This window comes from Kogia breviceps, chromosome 3, assembly GCF_026419965.1.
Source record: "Kogia breviceps isolate mKogBre1 chromosome 3, mKogBre1 haplotype 1, whole genome shotgun sequence".
NCBI classification, from domain to species: Eukaryota; Metazoa; Chordata; class Mammalia; order Artiodactyla; family Physeteridae; genus Kogia; species Kogia breviceps.
In genome coordinates this window covers 23287438-23301700 of record NC_081312.1, presented here as the reverse complement: position 1 = coordinate 23301700, position 14263 = coordinate 23287438, and the positions used below count along the sequence as shown (strand labels likewise).

Here is a 14263-nt window from a genome sequence, read left to right as displayed (position 1 = left end):
GAATTTTTACTTCTTTGGGGCCATCAACAAGTTTCCAGATTACTTCTCTGGGACCTTAAAGAGGGACCAATGTACTGGGAAACTATTCAAGGGTCAACTTGCTTTCTTTGTCTTATCTTCCTCCGTTCTCTTTTCCTTTTATCCTAAATGGATTAACCCAAATGTAGTCAGTGTGAGCTGTTTTTGCATAAAGGTTGCAGCTATGTGTATGAACCAGTTGGGCCTCGGTAATTTCACCTCAGAGCATTCTGCTCTTCACAATATTATAATTCAACAGTGCATGTTGTATGTGTCTCCAGGAGCTGAAATATTTGATAACAGAACCAACAGTACAAAAGGAAGTGACAATAGGAGGTCAATTGTATAAAAAAATGGATGGAGATACACACACACACACACACACACACACACACACACACACACACACATACCTGTAACCTTTTTCAGTATAACAGAATGAAATATGGCTAATAATTTTTTTTTCTAAAATTCAGTTCCAAGTAGGTGAGTGTCAGATCCACATAAGTAAATTAAGAACTGTCCATTTGAAGATGTCATTGTGCAATTTATAGGTTTCTCAGTGTGGTTGAGAACTGCAATCATTACATTTTGGGGGTATAATTAGTAATATACATATGCCTCTTTTTAGTGACATTATGACATTACTAGTCATAAGGCCATTCCTTCTTGAGGATAGCATCACTTTCTGTTGAAGAATTGATTTTAGTCTGTGTTTAAATGTTCATACTGGCTGCTATATGAAATGTACAGCTAAATGTCATGAAGGATTTAACATGAATGTATCTGGATTTGATGAGGTTTGCTAAGCTTTCAGAGTAGTCCCTGTGTATGAATTCTGATATTTAGAAGGTTGCTTGCTTTTCACTCAGTATAGCAAATGGGGCTCGGGGCAATTTAACTCATTCTCATGCACATGTTTCTAAAACATTTCTCACTAATGTTTGAGATAAATTAAAATAAAAACCAACAAGAACATGAAAAGAGACTAAGAACAATGTTAATGTGGCAATTTAAACCAATTTGGTTTTCCAAATGGCCTTCCATCTTTCACAACTTTTAACAGTATGCAAGTTCGCTATCCCTAGTGCCAGATACTATCAGTCTGGCATGGAAAACTTAAAACTTTTTTCTAAATGTCTTTTAAGCTGAGATGGAGGAGAATGACTCTCTGTCTTTCACTTTCTGAAGGGTCTAAGGTTGAATCGTGGCTATGCTGTCCTCCCAACATATCACTTATCGATTCTCCTACATTGTTTCTTATTTTTCTAGCCAGTACCATGTCCTAATATGATTGTCTATGGAGCTTTATGCTTGACAGAGAGTGGATTGGGGGGGAGGGTGCTTAGGAGGATCAAGACTCATATGTTTGGGGAAGAAGTAAGTCAATGCAGCTTCTTTATTAAGTTGGTACACATAGAGATGTCAGTTTGGAACATTGGGTACTTATGATTTTGTCTTGCATGTTATGAAGAATAGTTAGCTTTATATTTGCTATTGACTTCACCAATCCATTCCACAGTGAGTGGAACAGAGGTCATTACTATACTTTATATTGTAGCCAATGACAGTTACAGAAAACCCAAAGTAATAGAACATATTCAAGGTGAACCTGGCATAATCCATTTGCCGTTTCTCAATTTCTCAGCATGTTGTTGTGACTAAAACTTGAGAGAGGTCAGAGCTTATGAAGATGGATGACATCCCTTGTGTATCTGTCTCCTGTAGGGTAGAATTAAGAGTTATAGAGATATAGGTTCTTTTCAGAAAAGTGCATGTTCCTTTTCTGTTAGGACATGTAAAAATTTACCCAACTTTATTTTGGATTAGTAGAATTCTGTGTACCCAGATCTACCAGGATGATCATTATTAATGATCACTAAGTGGTATTTACGTTAACAGGTAAAATTAACTTTTTTCACCATGGACTTATTGAAACACCAAGAAGTTAAGATACCTTTCCGGTTTTCCTCCTAGCTTACACCCTGTCCTTTTTTCTTCTGTGAGAAATAACATTTTGAGGAAAACTTTAAATTATATATTGCAATCCCAAACTGTTCATTGTTCTTTCCATTCATTGCACTTTATCCTTTGATATGTTAATATATCAGGCTTTATGCCAGGCAGATAGGGTCCCATAATGTAGGCTGGGAACAGATCCGTGGTCGCCTCTTTCATGAGCTTTATGTTTGTTTTGGAAAGTAAGAATAATGAGTCAGCCCCTTACAATAATTTGTTCAAAGGAGAAATGCATGGGGAATCTTTTAAATATCTTCCACTGTTGCCACCCCTTCCCCATCCCATTCCTCACATAAGGCAGGTACTAGTTTAGCCACATGTGGAATCTTCTCTGCCAGTGAAAACTCCTCCGTGAAGATGACCCTGAGATGGAAGTGCCAGGGCAAGCTTTTATTCACCTGATGCTATATTCAATCCTAATAAACTTTCTAGCTTTTAGATGTCTTTATAAATGGTTTCCAAGCCACCTGTCTTGAGAATTTGATTTCACCTTCAATGTTGGTGATTTGGATTGGGCTTCCTGAAGTTCCAATACTGTAAGGCTCTGAGTCAAAAGTAATTTAGAACTCATCAGTTTCTGCTTGATCACTATGAGGTTGGTTGACAAGACAGAGCACTTCCCAAAGCATGGCTTCATTATTTTGTCATTTGAAGCATATTCATTAGGGGTATATCTTCACAACACCACTCTCCATGTCTGTCCTAATTAGACAAACCATCCAGGGGTGGTAACAACATTTATGAAAGGAAGAAAGAGGCATACTAACAGTTAAAAGCATTATGTTTGATCCATGAAACTAATTAGATATTTCATGCTTGGAAGAAGTATCCCTAACAGGCTTTATGAATGGATGTGTATTCAGGGAGGACCGCTCCTAGGAAGGAAAGAGAGAGAGACTAGGTAGACATATAAAACCTGTGTCTGTTAGTACTAATAAAATATAGGTACTCAAAAGTCTGAAAATGCTATATCACTATATGTATAGAGCTGCTTTTATTTACAGATATTTACTTTGGGGTTCCTTCGATTTTAAAATGTGGAACAGATCTAGACAAAGAGATAGAGATTAAAAGAGTTATCTGTAATGCTCTACCTATTTTCCATAGGTGATGGGATGCCAGACCCCCCTTTATGGAATAGGAAGTCTCCGTTGGCCATCAAGGCTTAAATCGTCTTCTTTGGCTTCCCTCTGCCAGGAAGTAGAGCAGTTGCACACACTTGAGACGAGAACAAGGATGTGCATGGCCCCATGCTTCTGATCAGATACAGTAGAGTGAGTGTGGAACAAGCATGACTAAGACACTGAGGGTCCCCTACCACATTATGAAGCTGATCTGATACAAGTCAAGGGGATCATTGTTCCTCCATTGACCCAATTAAGGTGCGGTTAGAGTGAGATGGAGAAGAGTGAAGGTAAACCCATTTCTGTAAATAGCCAAACATCTTCCCAAGTCACGTTTCCAAAACACACGGAGCACTGCATAGCTAAGAATAACCTGACCTCACACCTGTCAACCAAGGACAGAGTGACTTCGACTCCACCTCCACTAAAGATAAATGGATATCTATCTCTAAAAACTTCATAAAACGCACCAAAAACCTAGGATGTTTTTGAATGACTTATTGACTTTTCAGATTGTTCTTTAAGCTGTTTTTTAAACTTTAAAGGCAACACTGATAATGAACGCTTCCAAATGGTAAAACAGAAAATCCCCTTCAAATATAACCGGCCCGTAGAGGAGTGGCTGCAGGAAAAAGGTAACTGTCGTTAAAACTTTCATTTTAAAATCATTTGATTCTAAACCCTCATTTTTAAAGCCTGCAAATAAATGTTCCTTAAATGATAATCGCCTGCTGCATAAATGACTGTTTTAATTTTCATTATAATTTGTGTCAGCTTCCACCTGCCATATGTTGATAAATCATGCTATAATACATTGCCATTAAAATACAGTTAAAGGGACTAACATCTAGCTTTCTATCAGCATGACAACCACAAACAAGAAATTCCAGGAACCTCTAAAAAAGAAATGTATTATGGCAGTTTAACCACTGCATGACATTATTTGTTAATTTGTTTTAAATTACCTCTTATACCAGAGCTTTCTAAAGAAATTTCAAAAGAACTTATTAAACTTACATCTTGAGGCTGTTTTGGCTTTACTATCTATAGCATGGTTAATGGCAACAAAAAAATCATAGATTGACTCTTGTAATTTAAACCGCTTAAACAACTGTTATAAGGGGAGTGACATTTTTTTAAAACATTTGTTTTTAAACAAAGAAAAGAATGAGAAAGATGAATTTTGCCTTTAGAGTTAAACCTACAGAGGCAAATATATTTCATAAGAAGTTAATGGTGTCCTAGTTGCTGACTGAAACTAAAAAAATAAACAAACTTATTCTACACCTTTGGTTGCGTATTCTATATTTATGCGACAAAAGTGTACATGGTTGAAAAAGGAAAGGTTAATGGAAGGCAAAACAGCAGTTTCTCATTTGCTGAAAAAAACAACCACTTTGTTAATAAAAGAGGGCAGCGGTTATACCTGATGTTAGAATTTTCTGTGTGGCTCCTATTTATTAGGATGTGAACTATTGTCTTTCAGTGAAGAAAAATTTTTGTCTTTAAGAAGCTATTTACTCTGTTCTTTCCTGAGCCAGTATAAGCTACTCTTGTAGCTTAAGTGAGTTTTTTTTTTTAAGTAGACATTAAGTGAGTTTTATAAATATGTAGAGATTTGATTGAGTTATTTATAAATAGTAATGAGGTTTATTAATATGCAACTTAAAAAATAAAGGACTACTACAGTTGTAAGTTGAGTGAAAACATTCAGACCTTTAAACACGGAAAATCCTCACTGAGTCTTAACTGTTTGCCCTGTTTTTAACGTACGTGGTCTAATTAAAAATAAATTAAGAATAACTCTAAAAAGCAAATAATTTTGTTTAGTAATCACCAGCTCATAAAGTCCCTTTAACATTAAAGATGATGATTGCCTCACTTCTTAAAAAGGAAAAGACAACTAGATGCATGTCTGAGTCTCATGTGCCTGAGAGAATTTTTTTGTTTCTTTCAATTTTATGTTAATAATATTTTATTTTACTCCATTGCCTTTTGAAGTCTAAGTTCAGTAGCATGCCAGGCATTTTCATTTGTATAAATCATTATAAAGTTACTAGTAGGCTTTTAGTTTTCCTTCCAATAGCATTGTTATCAGTTGGCTTTCATATAGAAGGATGCTTCCAAACACAACAAAAGTTGAGTTGGTGGGACAGGGATAGGGGTGGTTTGGGTGGAAGGGAGGGAGGAATTCCAGTTTCTTAACTGAATATGTATATGTTTATATATGCTAATAATATTGAAAAGGATTATTTGCAAACTGAGAAGTTCTCTTTTCTATGTTATTTCAACCAAAATTACTTTTCTGTTTGATTTTGGTAAGTAACATTTGTTCATTCTGTTGCTTTACCTCTTCCTCTGTCTAGATAACTTTCCCTTCAAAAGAAATAGAAACTGTATACCAAAAGACCTTGTAAGGACAATAAGTAAAACAGGGTAAATTCAGAAAGATGATTAGGCAGAGGTGTTAGGAAGTAGCTGGAATCCTCTTTGGAGGGGGAAGAGATCTGGGTCACAGCATTCCCAAGTCTGTTTTCTGGCTCTGTCTGCTATTGACTGACTTTCTGACCTTAGACAATCCACTTAACCTCTTTATATCTCAGATTTCCCATCTGAGGAGAGGAGAAATAATACTGCCTATTCCCCAAGGGTGTTCTGAGGTTTAATTAATTAGTCTTTGTGCAACACTGACTGTAGACGTGCAAAGATTTAATTTAAGCAGCATGTGAACTTTTTGTCCAAATGAGGTAACAATTAATGACTTTCAAGAGGATGGGCACCCAAAGCAAAACACAAAGTAACCTGCTACAAACCCTGCGCTGGTGTCATAACCAGATTTCATATCATTGATGATAGAACAATTATCAGACTGGAATAGAAATATAATAATGGTCGCCCTTTATAAAAAACATGATTGATCATAATGAGGGACAATAGGGAGATCTGGCATTGATTTTGAGAAATCTTGGGCAGATTGTACGACTTTCTCCGGTCAGTCCCTTATATCCTTCATAGGGAGAGGGTAGTGATGATTGTTTCTCACTTATTCACTTAATCCTGCTTACCTGAGAGGGATAAATTGATCAGAGGAAGAGACGGCAGGAGACTTGAATATCCCCCTATTCCTTTAGTGCTTGCCAAGTTTACTATTAACCACCTAATCTCAGGTACAGAAGGCTAGGAAGGGGTTTTAAAACATAAGAAAAGCAGACCTAGCCAGAAATAAACCATGAAACAGACAAATAAACAAAGGTCCAAATACCTCCTAGGGCATGATGGAAATCTGAAACATAGGCAGCCTCCTTACCTATTTCATCCCACCGGTGGCTTGTTCTCAAGAAGTGATTAGTCAGATCTCTCCTTGAAAGAAGGAATAGCCAGAAGTGGAGTGGTGGCTTAATCGTATAGCCCAGAAAACATGTCTTGCCTTTCTCCATGCTTGGGTCAGTCTTGAACAAGCAAAGACCACTTTTTGGAATGAACTATGGCAACTGGAATAAAGGAGATTCATCATTTCCTTTTTAAAAAAATTTTTTATTTTGGCCTCTGCTGCTGCAGGCTTGCCCCACATTCCGTACCCCTCCCTCTGCCACGGCCTGAGTGAGCCAGAGCCCCCAAATCAGCTGCTACTTTTTTTTTTAATTTTTAAATTTTATTTTACTTACTTTTTTTATACAGCAGGTTCTTTTCTTTCTTTCTTTCTTTCTTTGTTTTACAGCAAGTACTTATTAGTTATCTATTTTATCCACATCGGTGTATACATGTCAATCCCAATCTCCCAATTCATCCCCACCCCCTGCCGCTTTCCCCCCTTGGTGTCCATACATTTGTTCTCTATATCTGTGTCTCAATTTCTGCCCTACAAACCAGTTCATCTGTGCCATTTTTCTAGGTTCCACATATATGCGTTAATATACGATATTTGTTTTTCTCTTTCTGACTTACTTCACTCTGTATGACAGTCTCTAGATCCATTCACCTCTCAACAAATGACCCAATTTATTTCCTTTTAATGGCTGAGTAATATTCCATTGTATATATGTACCACACCTTCTTTATCCATTCATCTCTCGATGGGCATTTAGGTTGCTTCCATGACCTGGCTATTGTAAATACTGCAGCAATGAACATTGGAGTGCATGTGACTTTCTGAATTATGATTTTCTCTGAGTATATGCCCAGTAGTGGGATTGCTAGATCATATGGTAATTCTATTTTTAGTTTTTTAAGGAACCTCCATACTGTTCTCCATAATGGCTGTATCAATTTACATTCCCACCAACAGTGCAAGAGGGTTCCTTTTTCTCCACCTCCTCTCCAGCATTTGTTGTTTGTAGCTTTTCTGATGATGCCCATTCTAACTGATGCGAGGTGATACCTCATTGTAGTTTTGATTTGCATTTCTCTAATAATTAGTGGTGTTGAGTAGCTTTTCATGTGCTTCTTGGCCATCTGTATGTCTTCTTTGGAGAAATGTCTATTTAGATCTTCTGCCCATTTTTGGATTGGTTGTTTATTTTCTTAAATATTGAGCTGCATGAGCTGTTTATATATTTTGGAGATTAATCCTTTGTCCATTGATTCATTTGCAAATATTTTCTCCTGTTCTGAGGGTTGTCTTTTTGTCTTGTTTACGGTTTCCTTGGCTGTGCAAAAGCTTTGAAGTTTCATTAGGTCCCATTTGTTTATTTTTGTTTTTATTTCCATTACTCTAGGAGGTGGATGAAAAAAGATCTTACTGTGATTTATGTCAAAGAGTGTGCTCCCTATGTTTTCCTCTAAGAGTTTTATAGTGTCCAATCTTACATTTAGGTCTCTAATCCATTTTGAGTTTATTTTTGTGAATGGTGTTAGGGAGTATTCTGATTTCATACTTTTACATGTAGCAGTCCAGTTTTCCCAGCACCATTTATTGAAGAGACTGTCTTTTCTCCATTGTATATCTTTGCCTCCTTTGTCATAGATTAGTTGAGCACAGGTGCATGGGTTTATCTCTGGGCTTTCTATCCTGTTCCATTGATCTATGTTTCTGTTTTTGTGCCAGTACCATATTGTCTTGATTACTATAGCTTTATAGGATAGTCTGAAGTCAGGGAGTCTGATTGCTCCAGCTCCGTTTTTTTCCCTCAAGACTGCTTTGGCTATTCAGGGTCTTTTGTGTCTCCATACAAATTTTAAGATTTTTTGTTCTAGTTCCATAAAAAATGCCATTGGTAATTTGATAGGGATTGCATTGAATCTGTAGATTGCTTTGGATAATATAGTCATTTTCACAATATTGATTCTTCCAATCCAAGAACATGGTATGTCTCTCCAGCTGTTGGTATCATCTTTAATTTCTTTCACCAGTGTCTTATAGTTTTCTGCATGTAGATCTTTTGTCTCCCTAGGTAGGTTTATTCCTAGGTATTTTATTCTTTTTGTTGCAATGGTAAATGGGAGTGTTCCCTTAATTTCTATTTCAGATTTTTCAGCATTAGTGTATAGGAATGCAAGAGACTTCTGTGCATTAATTTTGTGTCCTGCAACTTTACCAAATTCATTGATTAGCTCTAGTAGTTTTCTGGTGGCATCTTTAGGATTCTCTATGTATAATATCATGTCATCTGCAAACAGTGACAGTTTTACTTCTTCTTTTCCAATTTGTATCCCTTTTATTTCTTTTTCTTCCCTGATTGCCATGGCTAGGACTTCCAAAACTATGTTGAATAATAGTGGTGAGAGTGGACATCCTTGTCTTGTTCCTGATCTTAGAGGAAATGCTTTCAGTTTTTCACCATTGAGAATGATGTTTGCTGTGGGTTTGTCATATATGGCCTTTATTATGTTGAGGTAGGTTGCCTCTATGCCCACTTTCTGGAGGGTTTTTATCACAAATGGATGTTGAATTTTGTCAAAAGCTTTTTCTGCATTTATTGAGATGATCATATGGTTTTTATTCTTCAATTTTGAATATGGTGTATCACATTGATTGATTTGCATATATTGAAGAATCCCTGGGATAAATTCCACTTGATCATGGTGTATGATCCTTTTAATGTGTCGTTGGATTCTGTTTTTCACTATTTTGTTGAGGATTTTTGCATCTGTGTTCATCAGTGATATTGGTCTGTAATTTTCTTTTTTTGCAGTGTCTTTGTCTGGTTGTGGTGTCAGGGTGATGGTGGCCTCATAGAATGAGTTTGGGAGTGTTCCTTCCTCTGCACTTTTTTGGAAGAGTTTGAGAAGGATGAGTGTTAGCTCCTCTCTAAATGTTTGATAGAATTCATCTGTGAAGCCATCTGGTCCTGGACTTTTGTTTGTTGGAAGATTCTTAATCACAGTTTCAATTTCATTACTTGTGATTGGTCTATTCATATTTTCTATCCTGGTTCAGTCTAGGAAGGTTATACCTTTCTAAGAATTTGTCCATTTCTTCCACGTTGTCCATTTTATTGGCATAGAGTTGCTTGTAGTAGTCTATTAGGGTGCTTTGTATTTCTGTGGTGTCTGTTGTAACTTCTCCTTTTTCATTTCTAATTTTATTGACTTGAGTCTTCTTCCTCTTTTTCTTGATGAGTCTGGCTAATGGTTTATCAATTTTGTTTATCTTCTCAAAGAACCAGCTTTTAGTTTTATTGATCTTTGCTATTGTTTTCTTTGTTTCTATTTCATTTATTTCTGCTCTGATCTTTATGATTTCTTTCCTTCTGCTAACTTTGGGTTTTGTTTGTTCTTCTTTCTCTAGTTTCTTTCGGTGTAAGGTTAGATTGTTATTTGAGATTTGTCTTGTTTCTTGAGGTAGGCTTGTATAGCTATAAACTTTCGTCTTAGAATTGCTTTTGCTGCATCCCATAGGTTTTGGATCGTCGTGTTTTCATTGTCATTTGTCTCTAGGTATTTTTTGATTTCCTCTTTGATTTCTTCAGTGATCTCTTGGTTATTTAGTAATGTATTGTTTAGCCTCCATGTGTTTGTGTTTTTTACATTTTTTCCCTGTAATTCATTTCTAATCTCATAGCATTGTGGTCAGAAAAGATGATTGATATGACTTCAGTTTTCTTAAGTTTACTGAGGTTTGATTTGTGACCCAAAATGTGATCTATCCTGGAGAATGTTCTGTGCACACTTGTGAAGAAAGTGTAATGTGCTGTTTTTGGATGGAATGTCCTATAAATATCAATTAAATCTATCTGGTCTATTGTGTCATTTAAAGCTTCTGTTTCCTTATTTATTTTCATTTTGGATGATCTGTTCATTGGTGTAAGTGAGGTCAAATCTGAATGAGATCCCTGCTGGGTAGAGTAACCTTGGTTGCAGTTTCTTCCCTTTCATCACTTTAAATATATCATGCCACTCCCTTCTGGCTTGTAGAGTTTCTGCTGACAAATCAGCTGTTAACCTTTTGGGAATTCCCTTGTATGTCATTTGTCATTCTTCCCTTGCTGCTTTCAATAATTCTTCTTTGTCTTTAATTTTTACCAATTTGATTACTATGTGTCTCAGCATGTTTCTCCTTGGGTTTATCCTGTATTGGACTCTCTGCACTTCCTGGACTTGGGTGGCTATTTCCTTTCCCATGTTAGGGAAGTTTTCAACTATAATATCTTCAAATATTTTATCAGGTCCTTTCTCTCTCTCTATTCCTTCTAGGACCCCTGTAATGCAAATGTAGTTACGTTTAATGTTATCCCAGAGGTCTCTTAGTCTGTCTTCATTTCCTTTCATTCTTTTTTCTTTATTCAGTTCTGCAGCAGTGAATTCCACCATTCTGTCTTCCAGGTCATTTATCTGGTCTTCTGCCTCAAGTTATTCTGCTATTGATTCCTTCTAGTGTAGTTTTCATTTCAGTTATTGTATTGTTCATCTCTGTTTGTTGGTTCTTTAATTCTTCTAGGTCTTTGTTAAACATTTCTTGCCTCTTCTCGATCTTTGCCTCCATTCTTTTCCACGGTCCTGGATCATCTTCACTATCATTATTCTGAATTCTTTTTTTGGAATGTTGCCTATCTCCACTTCACTTAGTTGTTCTTCTGGGGTTTTATCTTGTTCCTTCATCTGGTACATAGCTCTCTGCCTTTTCATCTTGTCTACCTTTCTGTGAATGTGGTTTTTGTTCCACAGGCTGCATGATTGTAGTTCTTCTTGCTTCTGCTGTCCCTCTGGTGGATGAGGCTATCTAAGAGGCTTGTTCAAGTTTCCTGATGGGAGGGATTGGTCAGATCCAGCATTTCTAACCAGTGTAATTCAACTTTGCATTTCAATTCTCTCTGAACTTCTTTTTATTTGTAAGCAAGGGCAGAATAACATCAATAGGAAAATAAGATGAGGACCATTACAGATGTGAAGTACTTTTGTGAATATTAGAAATATTAAATTTTCTACCTGTGATCAGTTATAAGCATTAACTGATTATCAGTGCTGGGCTATATATAAAAAAGGAGATGAATAAACATTAATATTATGGTTGGCCAACAGTTATGTGAATAGAAGGGATAGCTTGGCACTGAGTGTAAGATACTAAGTTTCAGCCCTAGAGATCTCTTACTAGACAAATCCTTATTATTTTAAGCTACTCCAAATGCCTATGCAAGGCCAAGAGCATATTTATTCTCCCCTTCCATCGTGGCATTTCTTTTTATAGTAAGCTTAGGGCTTCCAGAATAAAGCTGTTGTCAAAAAATAAACAGTAAAGAGGTATGAGCTCCAGGCCATTACCCAGTATTATTGGGCATTGAACTTTTTGCTGCATCTTATGTGAGAAATGAGAGGCCAAAGGATAGGCAATGATGCATGTGCACAGGACATTGAAGGAATTGGTGGGAAAATAATGCAAATCTATTAGATCTATTTGATTGGACCCTTAGGATCTGGGCAATTCTGTTATCATTAAAGCCAGCAGATTCCATTTCCATGCTCCAGATATTTTTATAGAGATTATTTTCACTATAACAAAATTATCTGGCCAAGTCTTCATACTGTAGTGTTTGAAGCTTCCAAAGGGGTGTTAGTTATAAATCATTCTTGACTAATATGCCCTTAAGCGTTGCCCAATGAGTGGAGCTGGGTCTTGTACAAAGAATTCCCTCTGAGCAGATGCATTTTCCCTTCTCTGTCCCTTCTGTTTCATCCGTTTTTCTACATTGAGTAGGGACTCCACATTATACACCAGAAATTCAAGGATAGCTAATCACTGTGTAGGTTTAAAGGCCATGTAATAGTGGTAGAGGTTAAGCACCCAAATATCACAGCATGCCTCTATTCATATTTGAGATTATACAAAAACCTCAGTCTTTAAAAAAATATACTCCCTTTTATTAAAAAGGCAAGTATATCAGAACATTGTTTCCAGTCATTAATAGCTAAAAATATTCAGGCAATTAGATTAAGAATGAATGAAGCATTGTTTGATCACTGACTAAAATGGAGAAAAATTCAGAAAGGATATATTTAATTCCATTAAAAATTTTTTCCACCTTTCTCCATATGGAAAAACAGAAGAAAATAATCTGGAGAAATAACAGAATAGAAGGCTCTAACCTTTAAACGCTATTTAGATTTTTCTGGGAAACATCTCAAACTTAAGAGAGGCTTTTTAAAGAAGGAATAGTTGGGGGGAAGATAAGTTGAGTTACACTATTCTAACTTCTTTTCTACCATCATTTCATTCTGATAGTTTTCTGTCCACAGAAGCATAAATGGTTCCCCAAATGGGAACTTCAAATAAGGTGAGCTACTGTTTGCTTCAATTCATTAACATACCTCTATATCACTTTAAGGTGTTTTATGTGTAGCTTTTTTCATTAACACCTATCCCTCCTCTTAAAATTCATTGATTCTGAATGACATTTTTTTTCTTCCCCCCTTTCTTACTGACATGATCAATGTCTACTTATTTTCCATATCTTAGAGGGAGATTTAGTTGTGTGACTGTAATCTCTCCCCTCCTCCAAATTAATAAAGATGGGAAGTAATCTGTCATCATGTTTATTAAATAGCAAGTATGGGTAGAATATTATGCATTAGGAAGATTTCTAGGAAATGAGGTGTTGGTGACCAAAATGTTTATTTTTATAAGTATACAATAAATCCAAGTCTCTTAACTAGAATCTAAGTTAATTTCAGTTAATTTAATTTAATTATCAGACCTAGTTTTTTGTTTTTTTGTTTTTTTCCAGGTTGGGCAACGTCAAAACTTGCCCAGCGGTAGACCTAGTTTTTTAATTCAGTGTTCTATATTACCTCACTGAGTTTTTATTTGCCATATATAATTCTTTTTAGTTTTCATTGTATTAGTTTTTAGGTTAAAAAAATCAGTACAGTTAGTATTTATGATTTATTATTTTCATCACCTGTTTTTCTTTTCTGTCATCCACAACTGCATAACCAGGAAGGCTATAATACTGCTCATCATTGAACAAGAATTCTCCTGCCTCACAATAAAGCGATAGAGACTCTTTTATTCAGCTTATCTAGGATATTCAGCTAGACAGTGGAAGAGATAAACATAGTGAAATGTTATTTGCCAATGTCTATATTGAATTTTTGTTGCCCAATTTTCTTCCTTTCAATTGCTCAAGGAAGTCTGTTTTGATGTCTGGTCCATTCAGACCAGGTAAGGCAAACAGAGAAAATGTACAGGAATAATGATGTTTCCTCCACCCAACCCACTAGGCCGGCAGTTAACCATCTTCAACACCCAGGCGCAAATAGCTATCGGTGGAAAGGACAAAGGACGCCTCTTCCAAGGCCAGCTTTCTGGGCTCTATTATGATGGTTTAAAAGTACTGAACATGGCGGCTGAGAACAACCCCAATATTAAAATCAATGGAAGTGTCCGACTGGTGGGAGAAGTCCCATCAATCTTGGGAACGACGCAGACAACCTCCATGCCACCAGAAATGTCTACCACTGTCATGGAAACCACCACTACAATGGCTACTACCACAACCCGCAAGAATCGCTCTACAGCCAGCATTCAGGTAAGCCTTTCTCCAACAATTAATTGATTCTGCATCTTGGTCTTTGAGATGTTGCTATCATGGTCAGTGCTACTAGGTAGCTAAAGTGTCTGAATTACTATGTTTGTAGGAAGGATGCCTGTAGGAAGGATGGTAAAGCTC

At 36.4% G+C, this 14263-nt stretch overlaps 1 protein-coding gene across 33 annotated transcripts in view; it reads left to right on the top strand.

The window, feature by feature from the left end:
* The window catches only part of NRXN3 (neurexin 3), a 1710573-nt gene that overhangs the window by 1544817 nt on the left and 151493 nt on the right, over nucleotides 1-14263 (top strand). For 19 of the 33 annotated variants that reach the window (XM_067027962.1, XM_059057589.2, XM_067027948.1 and 16 more), the window contains 2 exons: nucleotides 3707-3796; nucleotides 13815-14122. In XM_067027962.1, the coding sequence (XP_066884063.1) occupies nucleotides 3707-3796; nucleotides 13815-14122 (398 nt within the window). The remainder of the gene's footprint in view (nucleotides 1-3706; nucleotides 3797-13814; nucleotides 14123-14263) is intronic. The other 14 variants (XM_067027973.1, XM_067027953.1, XM_059057591.2 and 11 more) reach the window with 1 other exon arrangement.